Source organism: Budorcas taxicolor, chromosome 5 (assembly GCF_023091745.1).
Source record: "Budorcas taxicolor isolate Tak-1 chromosome 5, Takin1.1, whole genome shotgun sequence".
In the NCBI taxonomy this organism is placed as follows: Eukaryota; Metazoa; Chordata; class Mammalia; order Artiodactyla; family Bovidae; genus Budorcas; species Budorcas taxicolor.
In genome coordinates this window covers 42,066,825-42,082,088 of record NC_068914.1, presented here as the reverse complement: position 1 = coordinate 42,082,088, position 15,264 = coordinate 42,066,825, and the positions used below count along the sequence as shown (strand labels likewise).

Here is a 15,264-nt window from a genome sequence, read left to right as displayed (position 1 = left end):
ACAACAGAGGATGAGATGGCTGGATGGCATCACCGACTCGATGGACATGAGTTTGAGTGAACTCCAGGAGTTGGTGATGGACAGGGAGGCCTGGAGTGCTGGGATTCATGGGGTCGCAAAGAATTGGACATGACTGAGCGACTTAACTGAACTGAACTGAGCAGTAATTGATAATCTGACTGGAGGGAAGGTTACAGTACCTGTCACTAGTGAATAACAAGAGTGGAAGTATTAAACAGCATGTTTGAGAAACAGGTCAGAAAAAAATGGAAACAAACAGTCTCTTTGGTTCTCTCACATCTTCTGAATGTTCTATCTCATTACTTGATTTGTGGCAAGGTCCTGCAATAACTCTAAAGCAAAATATTCCTGAGCTGTCCCAATTACTGCAAAGAAGAAAAACAATCTCATCATAGTTTCCCTTCATTGATGATACTGCAATAAACTGCTCACCTCCTAAATAAAGCCCCCCAAAATAAAGTCTGAATAGGTGTCTGGATGGACACCTATTCAGCCTGTAAGGTAATCAAGCTTGCAAAGAACAGCACTCACAGCAAGTCTGGTGGAATGGCTTAGGGGTGTTTGCTCGGCTCAGCTCTCTGTCGCTCAGTCGTGTACAACCCTATGAAATGCCATGGGCTGTAGCCCGCCAGGCTCCCCTGTCCATGAAATTTTCCAGTCAATAATTCAAGAGTGGGTTGCGATTTCCTACTCTAAGAGGTCTTCCCAGATCAGGGATCGAACCCACGTCTTCTGCATCTCCTGCACTGGCAGGCAGATTCTTTACCACTATGCCACCTGCTGAGCTAACAGCTAACATCTTGAGAGCCTCCTATGTGCCAGGGGCTCTTTTAGGCTGCATTTGTGCATTTAAATCTCACAAAATTTTATGAGACTCATTATTCCCTATTTGTAGAAGAGGAAATTAAGGCACAGAGAACAGAATACATTGCAGACGTTTCCCAGGTAAAAGTGAGGAAACTGGGATTTGTGCATAGGAAAACTGTTTCAAAGCTCAATCCTCATCACTTGGGGTGAATAGAAACAGAATTTCTACCACTCCCCAACAACCACCTCTACTCCTGACAGTGCGGACCCCTACATACCTATTTGTTTATCAAACATGTGCTGATCTGCCTCAAAATGTCAGGTACTATGTTAGACACTGGAGAGACAGGTAGAATGGAGGAGTCTAGCTTTAAGGGGGACAGTTGTCTATGAGACGCACATAATACAACAGTTATGGGAGAGCAAGGTTAAGTACAGAGTCCCAGAGCAGAGCCATCAAAGGAGTCAGGAGGGAGGCCTCTCGGGGAACACAGAGAAGAGGGAGTGAAGTCTAACATGAGTTTAGATTAAGAAATATGTATTCAGTGAATTAAAAAGGGGCAGTAGGCATAAGAAGGAAAGATATCAAAGACAGACATGAAGGATGCTAAAGTTTTCAGAAAATGCCTTCAGGATGTCTTTTTAAGGTCAGAACAAACTGAACATCTAGGAAACAGTGGGTGATGGGGCTCAAGGCAGAAGATGGCAAGGGAAAGCCCTGCGTATCACTCAAGTCTGAGTCTTGTCTCTGACACCATGAGCAGAGAGCATACATGAGTACGTTCAGATTTCAGAAGCACAGCTTGGTAGGTTAACTTTTTTTTTTCTAATTCTATAATACAACATAGACTAAATACCTTAGCAGAATCACTTGACATCTTGCAAATCACTTCATATCTACAGAAGAGCCCAGGACCTTACAATTCCTTGTATTTCCTTCAATAAAGACCACAAACACCTTACACATAGTATATCAGCAGACAACCAATAGTGCAGTAAAGGAAAAACATCCTTTGTAAGTCATTAACTTTGATCACCTGCTATCCCTTTAGAGCAGCTGCTTGATCTGTTTGCCCCTCTCATGAGTCATCAATGGTAAAGATTGGAGATCTCTCCAAAACTAGAGATACCAAGGGAATATTTCATGCAAAGATGGGCACAATAAAGGACAGAAACAGTATGAACCTAACAGAAGCAGAAGATATTAAGAAGCGGTGGCAAGAATACATAGGAGAACTACACCAAAAAAGATCTTAATGACCCAGATAACCACGATGGTATGATTTCTCACCTTGAGCCAGGCATCCTGGAGTGTGAAGTCAAATGGGCCTTAGAAAGCATTACTATGAACAAAGCTAGTGGAGGTGATGGAATTCCAGTTGAGCTATTTCAAATCCTGAAAGATGATGCTGTGAAAGTGCTGCACTCAATATGCCAGCAAATGTGGAAAACTCGGCAGTGGCCACAGGACTGGAAAAGGTCAGTTTTTATTCCAATCCCAAAGAAAGGCAATGCCAAAGAATGTTCAAACTATCACACAATTGCACTCATCTCACACGCTAGCAAAGTAATGCTCAAAGTTCTCCAAGTTAGGTTTCAACAGTACATGAATCGGGAAATTCCAGATGTTCAAGCTGGATTTAGAAAAGGCAGAGGAACTAGAGATCAAATTGCCAACATTCATTGGATCATAGAAAAAACATGAGAGTTCCAGAAAATCATACTTCTACTTTATTGACTGTGCCAAAGCCTTTTAACTGTGTGGATCACAATAAACTGGAAAATTCTGAAAGAGAAATTTTACCAGACCACCTTACCTCCTGAGAAATCTGTAGCCAGGTCAAGAAGCAACAGTTAGAACTGGACATGGAACAATGGACTGGTTTCAAATTGGGAAAGGAGATTGTCAAGGATGTATATTGTCACCCTACTTATTTAGCTTATATGCAGAGTACATCATGTGAATTGCCAGGCTGAATGAAGCACAAGCTGGAATCAAGATTGCTTGGAAAAATATCAGTAACCTCAGATATGCAGATGACACCGCCCTTATGAAGGAGAAGAAAAACTAAAGAGTTTCTTGATGAAAGTGAAAGAGAAGCATGAAAAAGCTGGCTTAAAACTCAACATTTAAAAGACTAAGATCATGGCATCTGGTCCCATCATATCATGGCAAATAGATGGGGAAACAATGAAAACAGTGACAGACTTTATTTTCTTGGGCTCCAAAATCACTGCAGATGGTGACTGCAGCCAGGAAATTAAAGATGCTTGCTCCTTGGAAGAAAAGCTATGACCAACCTAGATAGCATATTAAAAAGCAGAGACATTACTTTGCCAACAAAGGTCCATCTAGTCAGAGCTATGTTTTTTCCAGTAGTCATGTATGGATGTGAGCATTGGACCATAAGGAAAGCTAAGCACTGAAGAACTGATGCTTTTGAACTGTGGTGCTGGAGAAGACTCTTAAGAGTCCCTTGGGTTTCAAGGAGATCCAACCAGTCCATCCTAAAGGAAATCAGTCCTAAATATTCACTGGAAGGACTGATGCTGAAGCTCCAATACTTTGACCACTTGATGTGAAGAACTAGTCATTAGAAAAGACCTTGATGCTGGGAAAGATTGAAGGTGGGAGGAGAAGGGGATGACAGAGGATGAGATGGTTAGATGGCATCACCGACTCAATGGACATGAGTTTGAGCAAGGTCTGGGAGTTAGTGATGGACAGGAAAGCCTTGCGCGCTGCAGTCCATGGGGTCGTAAAGAGTCAGAAATGACTGAGTGACTGAACCTTACTGACTCTTAGAAGGACTGATGCTGAAGCTGAAGCTCCAGTACTTTGGCCACCTGATGTCAAGAGCCAACTCATTGGAAAAGACTCTGATCCTGAGAAAGATTGAGGGCAGGAAGAGAGGTGGACCACAGAGGATGAGATAGCTGGATGGTATCATTGACTCAATGGACTTAAGTCTTGATCAAACTACAGGAGGTAGTGAAGGACAGGGAAGCCTGGTGTGCTGCAGTCCCTGGGTCGTAAAGAATCAGACATGACTTAGCAACTGAACAAGCAGAGGAAAAGCTCAGTAGGTTAAGGACACAACTTCATTTCACCTCCAAGTCCTACTGCCCCAGAATGATAGTGCTAAGTCATGTCTGACTTGTGATCTCATGAACTGTAGCCCACCAGGTTCCTTTGTCCATGGGACTCTCCAGGCAAGAACACTGGAGTGGGTTGCCATTTCTTCTCCAGGGAAACTTCCAACTCAGGAATTGAACGCAGGCCTCCCGCATTGCAGGCAGATGCTTTACTGACTGAGCTACATGGGAAGCTTCCAAGAGAAGAGTAAAAACAGTATGTGAGCTCCACGGCTTTTTGCACATTCACACCTCAAATTGTAACTGTTTTCCAGATGCCTGCTGCTTTTCACTCTTAAAACTGTGGGAACAGTTTCTCCTTTTTTTATCTCTAAAACTAAAATGTCTAATTTGTTTCCTCTGAGCTAGAGGGAGTTTCCATAAAATGAAAACGTACTTTCCAGAAGAATTCTATCTTCCACTTAACACATAATGGGGAACACCTTGCCAAAACAGCACCCATTTCCCATGCTTCCACAGGGGGATGACTGTGTCTCCCCCTTCCCAACGACCCCTACCCACCCCCCACCACCACCCCCAGAGTCACTGCACCAATGTGTTGATAATCCACCTAAGAACATTCAGAGTCTGAGGTAAACTTCAAGGAAGAACAACCTATGTTTCTAGACCACAACCACCTCTTTCTGTCTCCCCTTGAACCCCTTGTTTTCTTACTCTGGTCTCCACTGTGGTTGTTTACCTGTCTTGTAAATTGTTGTTTTGTAGGTCTGTAATTAACATGTGACTTCACGTCACTTATTGCCTTAGAATTTAAAAGGAATGCACTTTTCCCCAACTCCTTAATATGCCTAAGTCACTCTCTCTTATGCAATTCAAGTTGCTTGTTTTCATGTCTCCATCACTATTCCTTCAAAATCACATCCCTTACCCCTTTCTTTGATCTGACCAAGTCTTCTATTACTCTCTGAACTTGTCTATGTCATAACGCAGGTGAGTAACCCCTCAAGCACCATCAACCAGGCTACATTACTTCATCACACGTGTTCCCTTGATGTGCCTCTAAACAAACATGTATCTGAAACTAACAATAAACTGTACGAGCAGTCATTGTATAAAGAGCACTATAAAGGATATTCTGAAAGGAGAACCAATAGAAAAGAATACTCAGTTCCTCAATTAAGTTTGCAATCCAATTGGGCACTGAGAGGACTGATCAAAGCAGGATCCTGGGGGAAAAGTTTTAAGCCAATTTCAAAGGAAATTAAAACTGGACTGAGTTCAAATCGTACACATTTTCCTGACCTTTGAGAATTTATTTGCGTACAATGTAAAGGGTAACAGAGTACTAATTTTATTTAATTTTTTCATTATCTAACACTCTGTAACAGATGTGACTGTTCTCAATAAATACCGTATTGTGTAGGAAGACCCAACTTTCAATTTCTTGATGTCTATCCAAAGCTAGAATTTTCAAAGGTCAAATTTTATTCTATTTACCTTTCAGCTAGTCCATTTACATCAGAAAGATGTTGAGAGTCTTAGGACAATGCTTTGAAGCACATATTTTATATGTAACTTCAAAAGCAAAAAATAAGCTAAAAACTGGGCAGTAACCAATTGAACTACCATAAATTAATCTTTAACATAGGAGTAAACATTTTTAGAGACTATAATTGACATTTGGCTATTTACATATTGTAGCATGTAAATGAATTTACAGTTTAAATAGCATTTCAAATGCCAAAGAATAAAAAGACATACAGAATACAGACAGTCCTGTTTCTGTCTTATGACATAACTCTTTAGCTAGGGCAGCTTTCAAATCATATTGGTGGTTTAGTCACTAAATCATGTTAGACTCTTGAGACCCTGTGCACTGTAGCCCACCAGGCTCCTCTCTCCATGGGATTCTCCAGGCAAGAATACTGGAGTGGGTTGCCATTTCATCCTCCAGGGGATCTTCCCAACCCAGGAGTCAAACCCAGGTCTCCTGCATTGCAGGCAGATTCTTTACCAACTGAGCTACAAGGGAAGCCCCTCAAATCGTATTATTTGAATTCAAATAATCAATAAGTGACGGAGAAGGCAATGGCAACTCACTCCAGTACTCTTGCCTGGAAAATCCCATGGATGGAGGAGCCTGGTAGGCTGCAGTCCATGGAGTCGCTAAGTCGGACATGACTGAGTGACTTCACTTTCACTTTTCACTTTCATGCATTGGAGAAAGAAATGGCAACCCACTCCAGTGTTCTTGCCTGGAGGATCCGAGGGACGGGGGAGCCTGGTGGGCTGCCGTCTATGGGGTCACACAGAGTCGGACACGACTGAAGTGACTTAGCAATAGCAACCAATAAGTGAAGTCTAAAGAAAGTAGCTTTGTTTTAAAACTTCCTAACCCATGGGCCTTGGGTGACAGCACTGGAGGGTAGCAGTGGGTCTCTCCATGTGCACAGACAACTCCTGCACCTTCCACCCCTCCCAGCAAGAAGAGGCATTAGGAATCATGGGCCTTGTCTAGGGATATGGAGTTCTCAGAATTATTAAGTACAGGGAGAGAAAAAGTCAAAACTAATTCAGTGTACTCCAGAGCACTTGAATGGAGAGAACAGGTGCCTGAAGAGAACAGAGTGAACGCACCAGCCACATCACCTCCACAGAGCGACCAACCCTCTGCATCCATCACGTCCATCAGTCACAGGGCAAACCGGCCAGAAGCCTCCCACTTCCTCTGCAAGGGCAGCTGACAGACAGACAGACTGCTGTCTAGTAACTAGAAGCAAGGCGCGTTACACAAAAGACAGAGCTGCACGTTTTTCAAGAGTAGTGAGGCACTAAAGTTTGAGAAATGGACACAATTTAGCAGAAAGTTAAACATGCATCTTTGATCCAGTCAGCTTCAATCTAAGCTTCTAAAACAAATCTTGACATCAGACTCTTATGTAAAGTATAAATAGGATAACGTAAATTTCTCACCTCATCATTGGATGATTCTGGCATGAGACGGTATTAAATAGCCATAGGAAAATTACATGTGTAAAAGTCTAGATTTTATCCTACTGGAGAGAACATGAGGTACAAAGTCAAACCTCTTGTTCAAATCATGACTCTTACCCTTTATCAATTTTTGACCTAAAGCAAGTTAATTTCTATAAATGTCATTTCCCTATCAGTTAAATATGAATTAATGAAAATGCCTTTAAAGGGTTATTATAAGAATTGCCTAAGATAATACAGTAAAATAACAGGTGCACAATACACAGGTTTCTAGTTTCCCATATCCCTCTCAGGGGTGTTATTTCAGGTTTTATGAAACAGACACATATCATCTCAAAAAAGAACCCGTCCTCAAGTAAACTAATGGCAAAGAGCCAGTGACTCCAAGAGTAAATGATGTCATTACTGAGTGCTTGGCTTCAACTGCCTCCCAATTAATTAATTGCATTTTCCAGTTTCTAGATACTTCATTGGTAACAAGGAAATGAGAAGGTATGAAATTCAAATTAGTCTGTTTTGCTTCCAGGCTATAACATCAGGTGTTTTAGAATTACCCAGTTCATCAGGTTTTCCACATACTATTGGTTCAAAGCTCAAGAAAAATGGAAAATCACTATAATTTTATACACACACATGAATATCTACCTTATATTATTCTATATGAAATCTTAATACACAGAGCAATGTTGCATGTGTTGATAGTGTAGAATACTTTTTGTTCAGGTTTTCTTTGGGATTATCAATGTAACAGAGAATTCAATACTATGCACCTTGAACTAGATAAGAACTAGAGAAATCTAACATATTGTCTCAAATTACAACTTAGTCATGACAAAAAACTGCTGCAAGAACAATGAGATATTTTGAGGGCACAAATTTTTCTGATTATTTCTTTTTACTTCTCTTCACTGTATTCACTCTTGGCTAATCACTAAACTTAGATAGCATCACTGACTCAATGGACATGAATCTGAGCAAACTCCAGGAGATAGAGAAGGACAGGGAAGCCTGGCATGCTGCAGTCCATGGGGTCACAAAGAGTTGGACACGACTTAGTGACTGAACAACTACAAGGTAATGAACTTCCAGCTGAGTCCACCAGACCTCTCCAAGTACCCCAGCCTGACAGAGGTCTCTGTTCTTAAAAAAAAAAAAAAAAGAAGCTGGGAAAACCTGCTTTATGACATTATTCTTAAGAGTATATTTACTCTTATCATAGTGACCTGTCTAGCTATATTTCTGAAAAGCACCAGAGGATTTATAAAATGAAATTCTCAACCAATTTATATCTCCATTTCTCCTCCAGGAGGAGCAAACTTCCATGTATGCTGCAGGGCTGCTTTTTTTGAAAAGAGGAGTCAATTTATATTTGGAAAAGTTCTCAAAAATCATCAGATTCTTTGATTTTTACAGAGAAGAACACCATATCCCAGATAGTATGCCATCACTAACCAGAAATTGACCTGGGCCTGGAACCTGGGCAAGAGCCATCTAATTTTCTACTTAGACTCCCCTCCAGAGAATATGCTTCATGCTCATAATTTCTAATACTAAGTTATTTTCAAATTATAGTTGGAAAATATATAAACGAATTTTTAAAATGATTTTATATCCAAAAGAACAACTTCTAACCCCAATTACTCTTCCATACAAACGTTTCTTATTTTTGTAGGAAGTGCATTTTGGTGCAAGAAAAAGAAGACATTAGATTTGACTTCTTCAATAACAGAAGAAGAAAGTTTCCATGGAAATTAAACAGACAATAACTAATGTTTCATTCACCGAATCAACTTAAGAATATAATTTGATTTTCAAAAAGCTCTGGACATTAAAAAAAAAATCATATCCATATGACTATTAGTTCAACCAGGCACATTTCCACATGACACCTGAATGGCCACTGTTTCCTAGTGGAGCCAGCAGTTGTAGCCCAGCTCTCTGGCCGGATGTGGAATGATACAGGTTCTGAGGAGCTTGTGCCCAGAGCCACTTCAAGGCTGATTTCCTTGGCCAAGTCTGAATGGAAGAAAACACCCACCCACCTGCCTGGAGTCCCCTGCAGGCTGTGAAACACGGGTGGCCTGGATGGCTGGGCAAATGGAAGATAAGGCAGACAAACATGAGAGAAAAGGATCCCACAGCCTAATTAAGTCTTCTTACCTGCTGAGCAGCATCTGAACATTTTTTCGGAGTTTCTAAAACAGCAGATTGAGAGTCTGGGTTGAAAAGGAAGAAGACAGGCAATATGTTAAAGAGCAGATTTTCCCATTTCTTTGATCAGAAAATGAAACTAACTACAATATACCTTCAACCACAATAAGCACCCAAACACCCAGGCTACTTTCCAGCTATACTTACATGCTATGAGGACATGACCACTTTTCAGTACATATAACACACAAGATGACACACTCATGTCATTAGGTATTTTTAAAATTAGATTAGCACTATGCCCTTCTTTACACATCAGTCATGATTACTTATCTCGATAGCTAGTTTCTGTTTTGTGCCAGGAAGTATCTGCTAAGACAGTCACTGCTCATATTATTCTCTTAAGTCTGTACAGTGATGGAAGCCAACTCCCTAGCCTGGAAGGACAGGGTCTTGGGCACCTTATCTGACTGTTGACAGCTGACCTTGCCCTTTTAACAAGAGATAATGTGCCCTCGCTAAGAGGCACTGACTGATGGTCATCTGAGACAGAATCTATGGGACTGCAGCTTCTTCATGCTGGAAAACCTAAGGGATAGCCAAGGCTACATATCCTTCTGTTTTTTAAGCTAAGGGATGCTTTCTGTGAAGCTCACAAAAATAAAGACATAAGAGAGCCTCCAGGAACTACCAGCAATCGTGGATTGGAGTCTGAGAACGACTTCTGTTCATCCTTGCATCGCAGTGAGGAACTGAGGCCCAGACACAGCTGGTAGGGAGACAAAGATGAGTCTGTCTCCCCACTGTCCCACTGCTCCCCATCCTAGACTGGCAAACAGACCAGATGCCTGACAACACACAGAAGTCACTCTGGGGGATACCTCAGACTTTACTTATTTAACAGCATTTTAGTTCACGTGTGTGACAATGCACAGAAAAAGTAAAAGGCATTCATGGTTTAAATCATACAACATATTGTTAACCTTCATTGAAAGTTCATTTCACTTGGATTAAAGCATGGTCTCCACCTGGGCCCCACGAGCCTCTTTCGACCTTCTCCTCTCCCGCCGCCCCGACCTCTGTGCTGTCCCCACCTGCCAAGCACACACTGGCCACACCAGCCTTCCTGCTGCCCTGTGCACACAGTCCTGCCCCCTCCAGGGGATCTGGGTGCGTGGGGATCTCTGCACACACACCCTCCCTCTCCTTGCTCCATGGAGCACCCCATTCCCTGTTGCTCTCTCCACAAAGTGGATCCTTAAACAAAATGCTATAGAATTCACTTGTTTGCCGACTTATTTCTCTAACTTACTTGACTAAATCAAACTCTATGAAGACAGACACTTTGTATATTCTTTTCCTTACTGACTCCCCAGCACCTAGAACAGTGCCTGACACACAGTAGATGTGTAAAATATTTGTTGAGTGTTGTGGGAGGGGTGAAGGGTGAGACCAAGGAATGACGAAACGATGGAAGCAAAGCGGGAGCCCCAGGAGAGCAGGCGCTGGGCAGGGCACAGATCGCCATGCCGTTGTGAGGGCTGCCCCTAAGCTCAGGGTACGTCTGTCAGAACAGAATCACTGAGAACAGCATGGCGTGATCACTCACCAACAGGTATCACTGTGGCAACGATACGAACAAGCAGCTTTAACACACAAGTGTTTGCCCAAATACAATACTTCACTAAGTTCATCAAAAGATTTGTCTCATACTGACAGAGCTCTATTTTGAACTCAACACAAGAGCTGGCCATTTTTGAAGAAAGATCTTTAACATCACAGCAAGGACAGTTAGTGTTAACGCAAATCCAGGATCTAGAACACTGGTTTTCTGCGGGTTTTAGTCACCTTCAAATCCTCCAAAACACAAGAGACTTGAGACAAGACCCTGGGGTTTTGTAGAAACGAGGACGTTTTCTCTTCCTTGTCTGTCTATGCAGGCGATGCAGGCAGAGCCCACAGGGTCTCCAGGGGGGTCACAAACAGCCCTTTCCCTTAAAGACACATACAGTGTTTCCCAGTTTTTTTTAAAAAAAATAGTCCTATGCCACATGACCTGCTCCAAAAAGCAAACCTCTGGATTCTGACGGTAAAAAGAATGTCACCACCTCACCAAAACAAAGAACTAGAGAGTGTTATCAATATTCCACTGTTTTGAACACCTACATTTGAACTTTGATCTGAACTGAGTTCATTCTCTCCCCCTCACCTCTTTCACCACCTCCTTGAATCAGTGTGTTATGACGCCTGGGAGAAATTTACACGTCAAAATATTCTCTTCAAGATCATAAGCTGGAGCACAGGAGTTCTAGAGGGTCAAGATTTTAAGGTGAAAGAAATGTACAGAATAACTACAAAGTAAGGGGGAAACAAATGAGAATAATCAAGAGAAGAAAAACAAATGTCAAGGAGAGAGAAAACAGGAGAGAATAAGAAGGAAAAAGAAGGAAGGGGAAGCAAAAGAGCAAAAAGAAGCATGAAAACTCACAAAGGGCTGCCCACTGAGGGACAACACAGGCTGGGCTGTGCCCAGTGACAGGCCTCTGAGCACCAGGCCGGTCAGGACCCTGTGGGCAGGTCGGGGAGAAACCCACCGGGTTCCAGTATCCTCAGAGTGTGGACCCCTCGTGTGAACTACCAGGGCACTGGCCTCCCACCCCTCCTCCCAGAACCGGGGAGCTTTTCAGAACTGCCTTCTGTCAGCCCTGCACCCGCAGACAGTCCCTCTTCATCATCAGGACAGGTGTTTTCAGAGTGACCCAGGGAGAGCTCTCAAGAGCACATCTCAAACTGCCAACTCCTCCACCCACCCTTCCTAAGGATTAAGAAATTCAGTTTAGTTCAGTTCAGCCACTCAGTCATGTCTGACTCTTTGCCACCCCATGGACTGCAGCATGCCAGGCTTCCCTGTCCATCCCCAACTCCCGGAGCTTACTCAAACTCACATCCTTTGAGTCAGTGAAGCCATCCAACTAGAAGTCTAAGAAACTAGACTGGTTTTAAGAAAACATTACTGTCTGAAGTAGAGTGGGAGAAAGAACATTCCTGACAAAAATTTAAATGCTCCACTAAAAAAAAAAAAAGAAACAAAAACTTCACAAAATTTCTGGGCACTCTGCAATTCCAAATATGCTTCAAAAATGATCTCTTTATCATCACAAATAAGCCAGTGACTTACAAAACAAAACACACCGGGATGAGGTTTACATTTGTCAAGAGGACAGGAAGGAAAAGGGTAGGGTATGCCACTCTGCTAGGAATGGAGCATAAATCAGATACCCTTCAAAATACAGAAAATACACCTTTGAAAATGAATAAGCAGTCTCTCAAAGCTATTACATTTTAATGAAAAACGTGCTTATATAAAATTACTAAATTACAGCTTCTTTAGTGATCAATTTGACTCAAAATCAATTAATTTAATTGAAAGAAAATTCATTAAATTTCATTTAAATACCATGACTTATGATTAGCAGCCTAACCAACGGTAGATGTCTCTACTCTGGTATCCCATGTCCTTACACAAATGAAGATGGGGTTAAAAATGTAATTTCCCTAAAAGGGGTCAACCATGTATTCTGCTTATTTGATTATTTAATAGTCTGGATCTGACCCTCGTTGCCAACAAAGGATGTCCACAGAGAGGCATCAGCCTGCATATATGAGGGGAAAATGAGAGCTGATTAAAAAAAACAAACAAACAAAATAAAACTGAACATGAAGAATCATCTCCAGGAGACATGGTTGATCTGCTTGAGAGCATTTTATTCCTGAGTCAGGTGGCAGGTTGAGAGATAAACATCATCAAACTCCCCCGGGCCCCTTACAGAATCTATGCTTTTCCTCAAGTGAACATGGATTAAAGCATCAGGAAAAACCTGGAAATGAGTTGAGAATGCACTTCACACTAAATTTCATCCCACAGAAGCTCCTTTATTTAGAAGCCGTAGAAATACTTCTTTTGGATACTAAAGGACAGAAGAGTTGTCCTTCTGAGATTATTGCTTTTCCTCTCACAGACACAGGGCATTATCCAGCTGTGTTCCCACTTCCCTTTCTACCTTAAACTTGCGGGATAAATGTCAACCATCTTTAAAAACTGCAAGTCCTTCTGAAAGTCATTTCAGCATGCTGGTTCACCTCAGTGCTATACTCAATTCCTTTCAATCTAATCTATTTTCTTCTATCATCTTTTTGTACACCTCACACATTCATAAGCTGCTCTGATATCTTTTTGGAGCCAAGGTGGATTACCATTCTTTTAGCCAGCAAGTAAACACAGGTTTTAGGATTCCTATACAAAAAGTTTGTCATGTTTCTACCAGCTATCCTTCCATATTTTCCTCCAGGATTTTCTGTGCCAAAATTGCTTTTCTAAAATCAGTCCTCTGTTCAATCTCTTGACCCTTCACATTTTTAAGGAAAGATAATGGACCTGGACTTCCCTGGTGTTTCAGTGGTTAAGAATCCACTTGCTAATGCTGGGGACAGGAGTTCGATCCCTGGTTCAGGAAGATTCCACATTCCAAGGGACAAGTCCACAAGCTGCAACGACTGAAGCCGGAGTGCCTAGAGCCCATGCTCCACAACAAGAGAAGCCACTGCAGGGAGAAGCCCCAGGGCCCCAACTAGAGAGTCTGCACATAGCAACAAAGACCCAGCCCAGCCAGAAATAAATATATAAAATTAATTTTTTAAAAGAATTTATTGAAACAAAGAAAGAAAGGGACTTTCCTGGTGGTCCAGTGGCTAAGACTCCATGTTCCTACTGCAGGGGGCCCAAGTTTGATCCCTGGTTGGGGAACTAAAGATCCCACATGTGGCAATGAAGATCCTATATGCTGCAACTAAGACCAGGAAGAGCCAAATAAATATATATATATAAATGGAAGATAACGGCCTTGATTTTCTAAAGATGCACCAAGAATGATCAAGTCACTCTTCACACCCTGACCCTGTTCTCCACGAATTCAAAACTAAAATCAAGTCTCTCTTTGTGTAAATCTATCAAGTAACCTTTGAAGCTTGGTGATGAGCCCTTAAAATGGTCCTCGGGCTCTTTCAGCAACACAGAATTCCATCAAATATAATACTTGCATTCATGTGCTGAGTAGATATCTTATTAATATTTATATCTTTTTCAACAAAAGATCTTCATTTATTCACTCAATATTTAAGTATATACTGTATCCAAAGGTCTTGAAATGTTAGGAGTCTACACAGAAGACAGATAGTAGATACAGATCATATCTAAACCTATATAATTCACATGATAGAGATATGAATAAAGTGCCAGGAGGCTCCAGAAAAACCACTGTGGTGGGGGTGAGTTGCATCAAAGTAAAGGGAAATGAAGAGAGAGAAGATAAGGAGAAAAGATAACTGAAAAGAATCTCTTATTAACGTTTCTGCTACAAACACCTGGAGCAAGCACATTGCTCTCTAACTTCCTTTCCAGCCTGTCCTTCTAGGAGACTTCACTCTACGGACTTCAGGTGCTCAGCCTCAGCACCTCAGGCCCCTCTGTGGAGGCAACACAAAGACGCTGTACGAACCGAAGATCCCCAAGAACCCACAACCCCTGAGGGCTCACTGCAGCCTCTGCACCTAGATTTCCATAGAGGAGGGTCCATTTCTTCACCAGTAAGTGAAGGTGGAGAAAGCCAGTTTCACAAAATGGATTGTGGAAAAACAGAAGTGCAGTCCCTGAGAAAGGCAGAAAAGGCAGCACCACGAATCTGAATGAGCCTGCCATGCGGATTAGTGGGGCTTCCCAGGTAGCAGGAGACAAGGGGACCCCAGTTTGATCCTTGGGTTGGAAAGAGGGCGATGGAAACTCACTCCAGTATTTCTGCCTGGAAAATCAAGGAGACTGGGGGATACGGTCCGTAAGTTCACAAAGAGTCAGACACGACTGAAGTGACTTAGCATGCACACATGGGGATTAGCAACCAGTGTAAAGTAATTAACCTTCAATTAAAATAAATAAATTTATATCAAGGCATCCACACACACACACAAAGAAAAGCCAAAAGGCAAAAAAAAGTCAAAGAAAAACCAAGTTGTCAATTTCCTAAGATGGAATCACAAGTCTTTCTTCTTCAGAAAGAAAAATAATCGGTGAGTTCTTTTATTTTAAAACAAAGCTGAAAGGGACCACATGCTGCCAACAGCAATTTTAGCTGTAAAGTCACT

General features: G+C 41.9%; 1 protein-coding gene across 1 annotated transcript in view; it reads right to left on the bottom strand.

Annotated features, from left to right (window-relative positions):
- The window catches only part of FMN2 (formin 2), a 359,973-nt gene that overhangs the window by 233,904 nt on the left and 110,805 nt on the right, over window positions 1–15,264 (bottom strand). Inside the window, exon 4 of the mRNA XM_052639523.1 lies at window positions 9,079–9,134. Within this exon, the coding sequence (XP_052495483.1) occupies window positions 9,079–9,134 (56 nt within the window). The remainder of the gene's footprint in view (window positions 1–9,078; window positions 9,135–15,264) is intronic.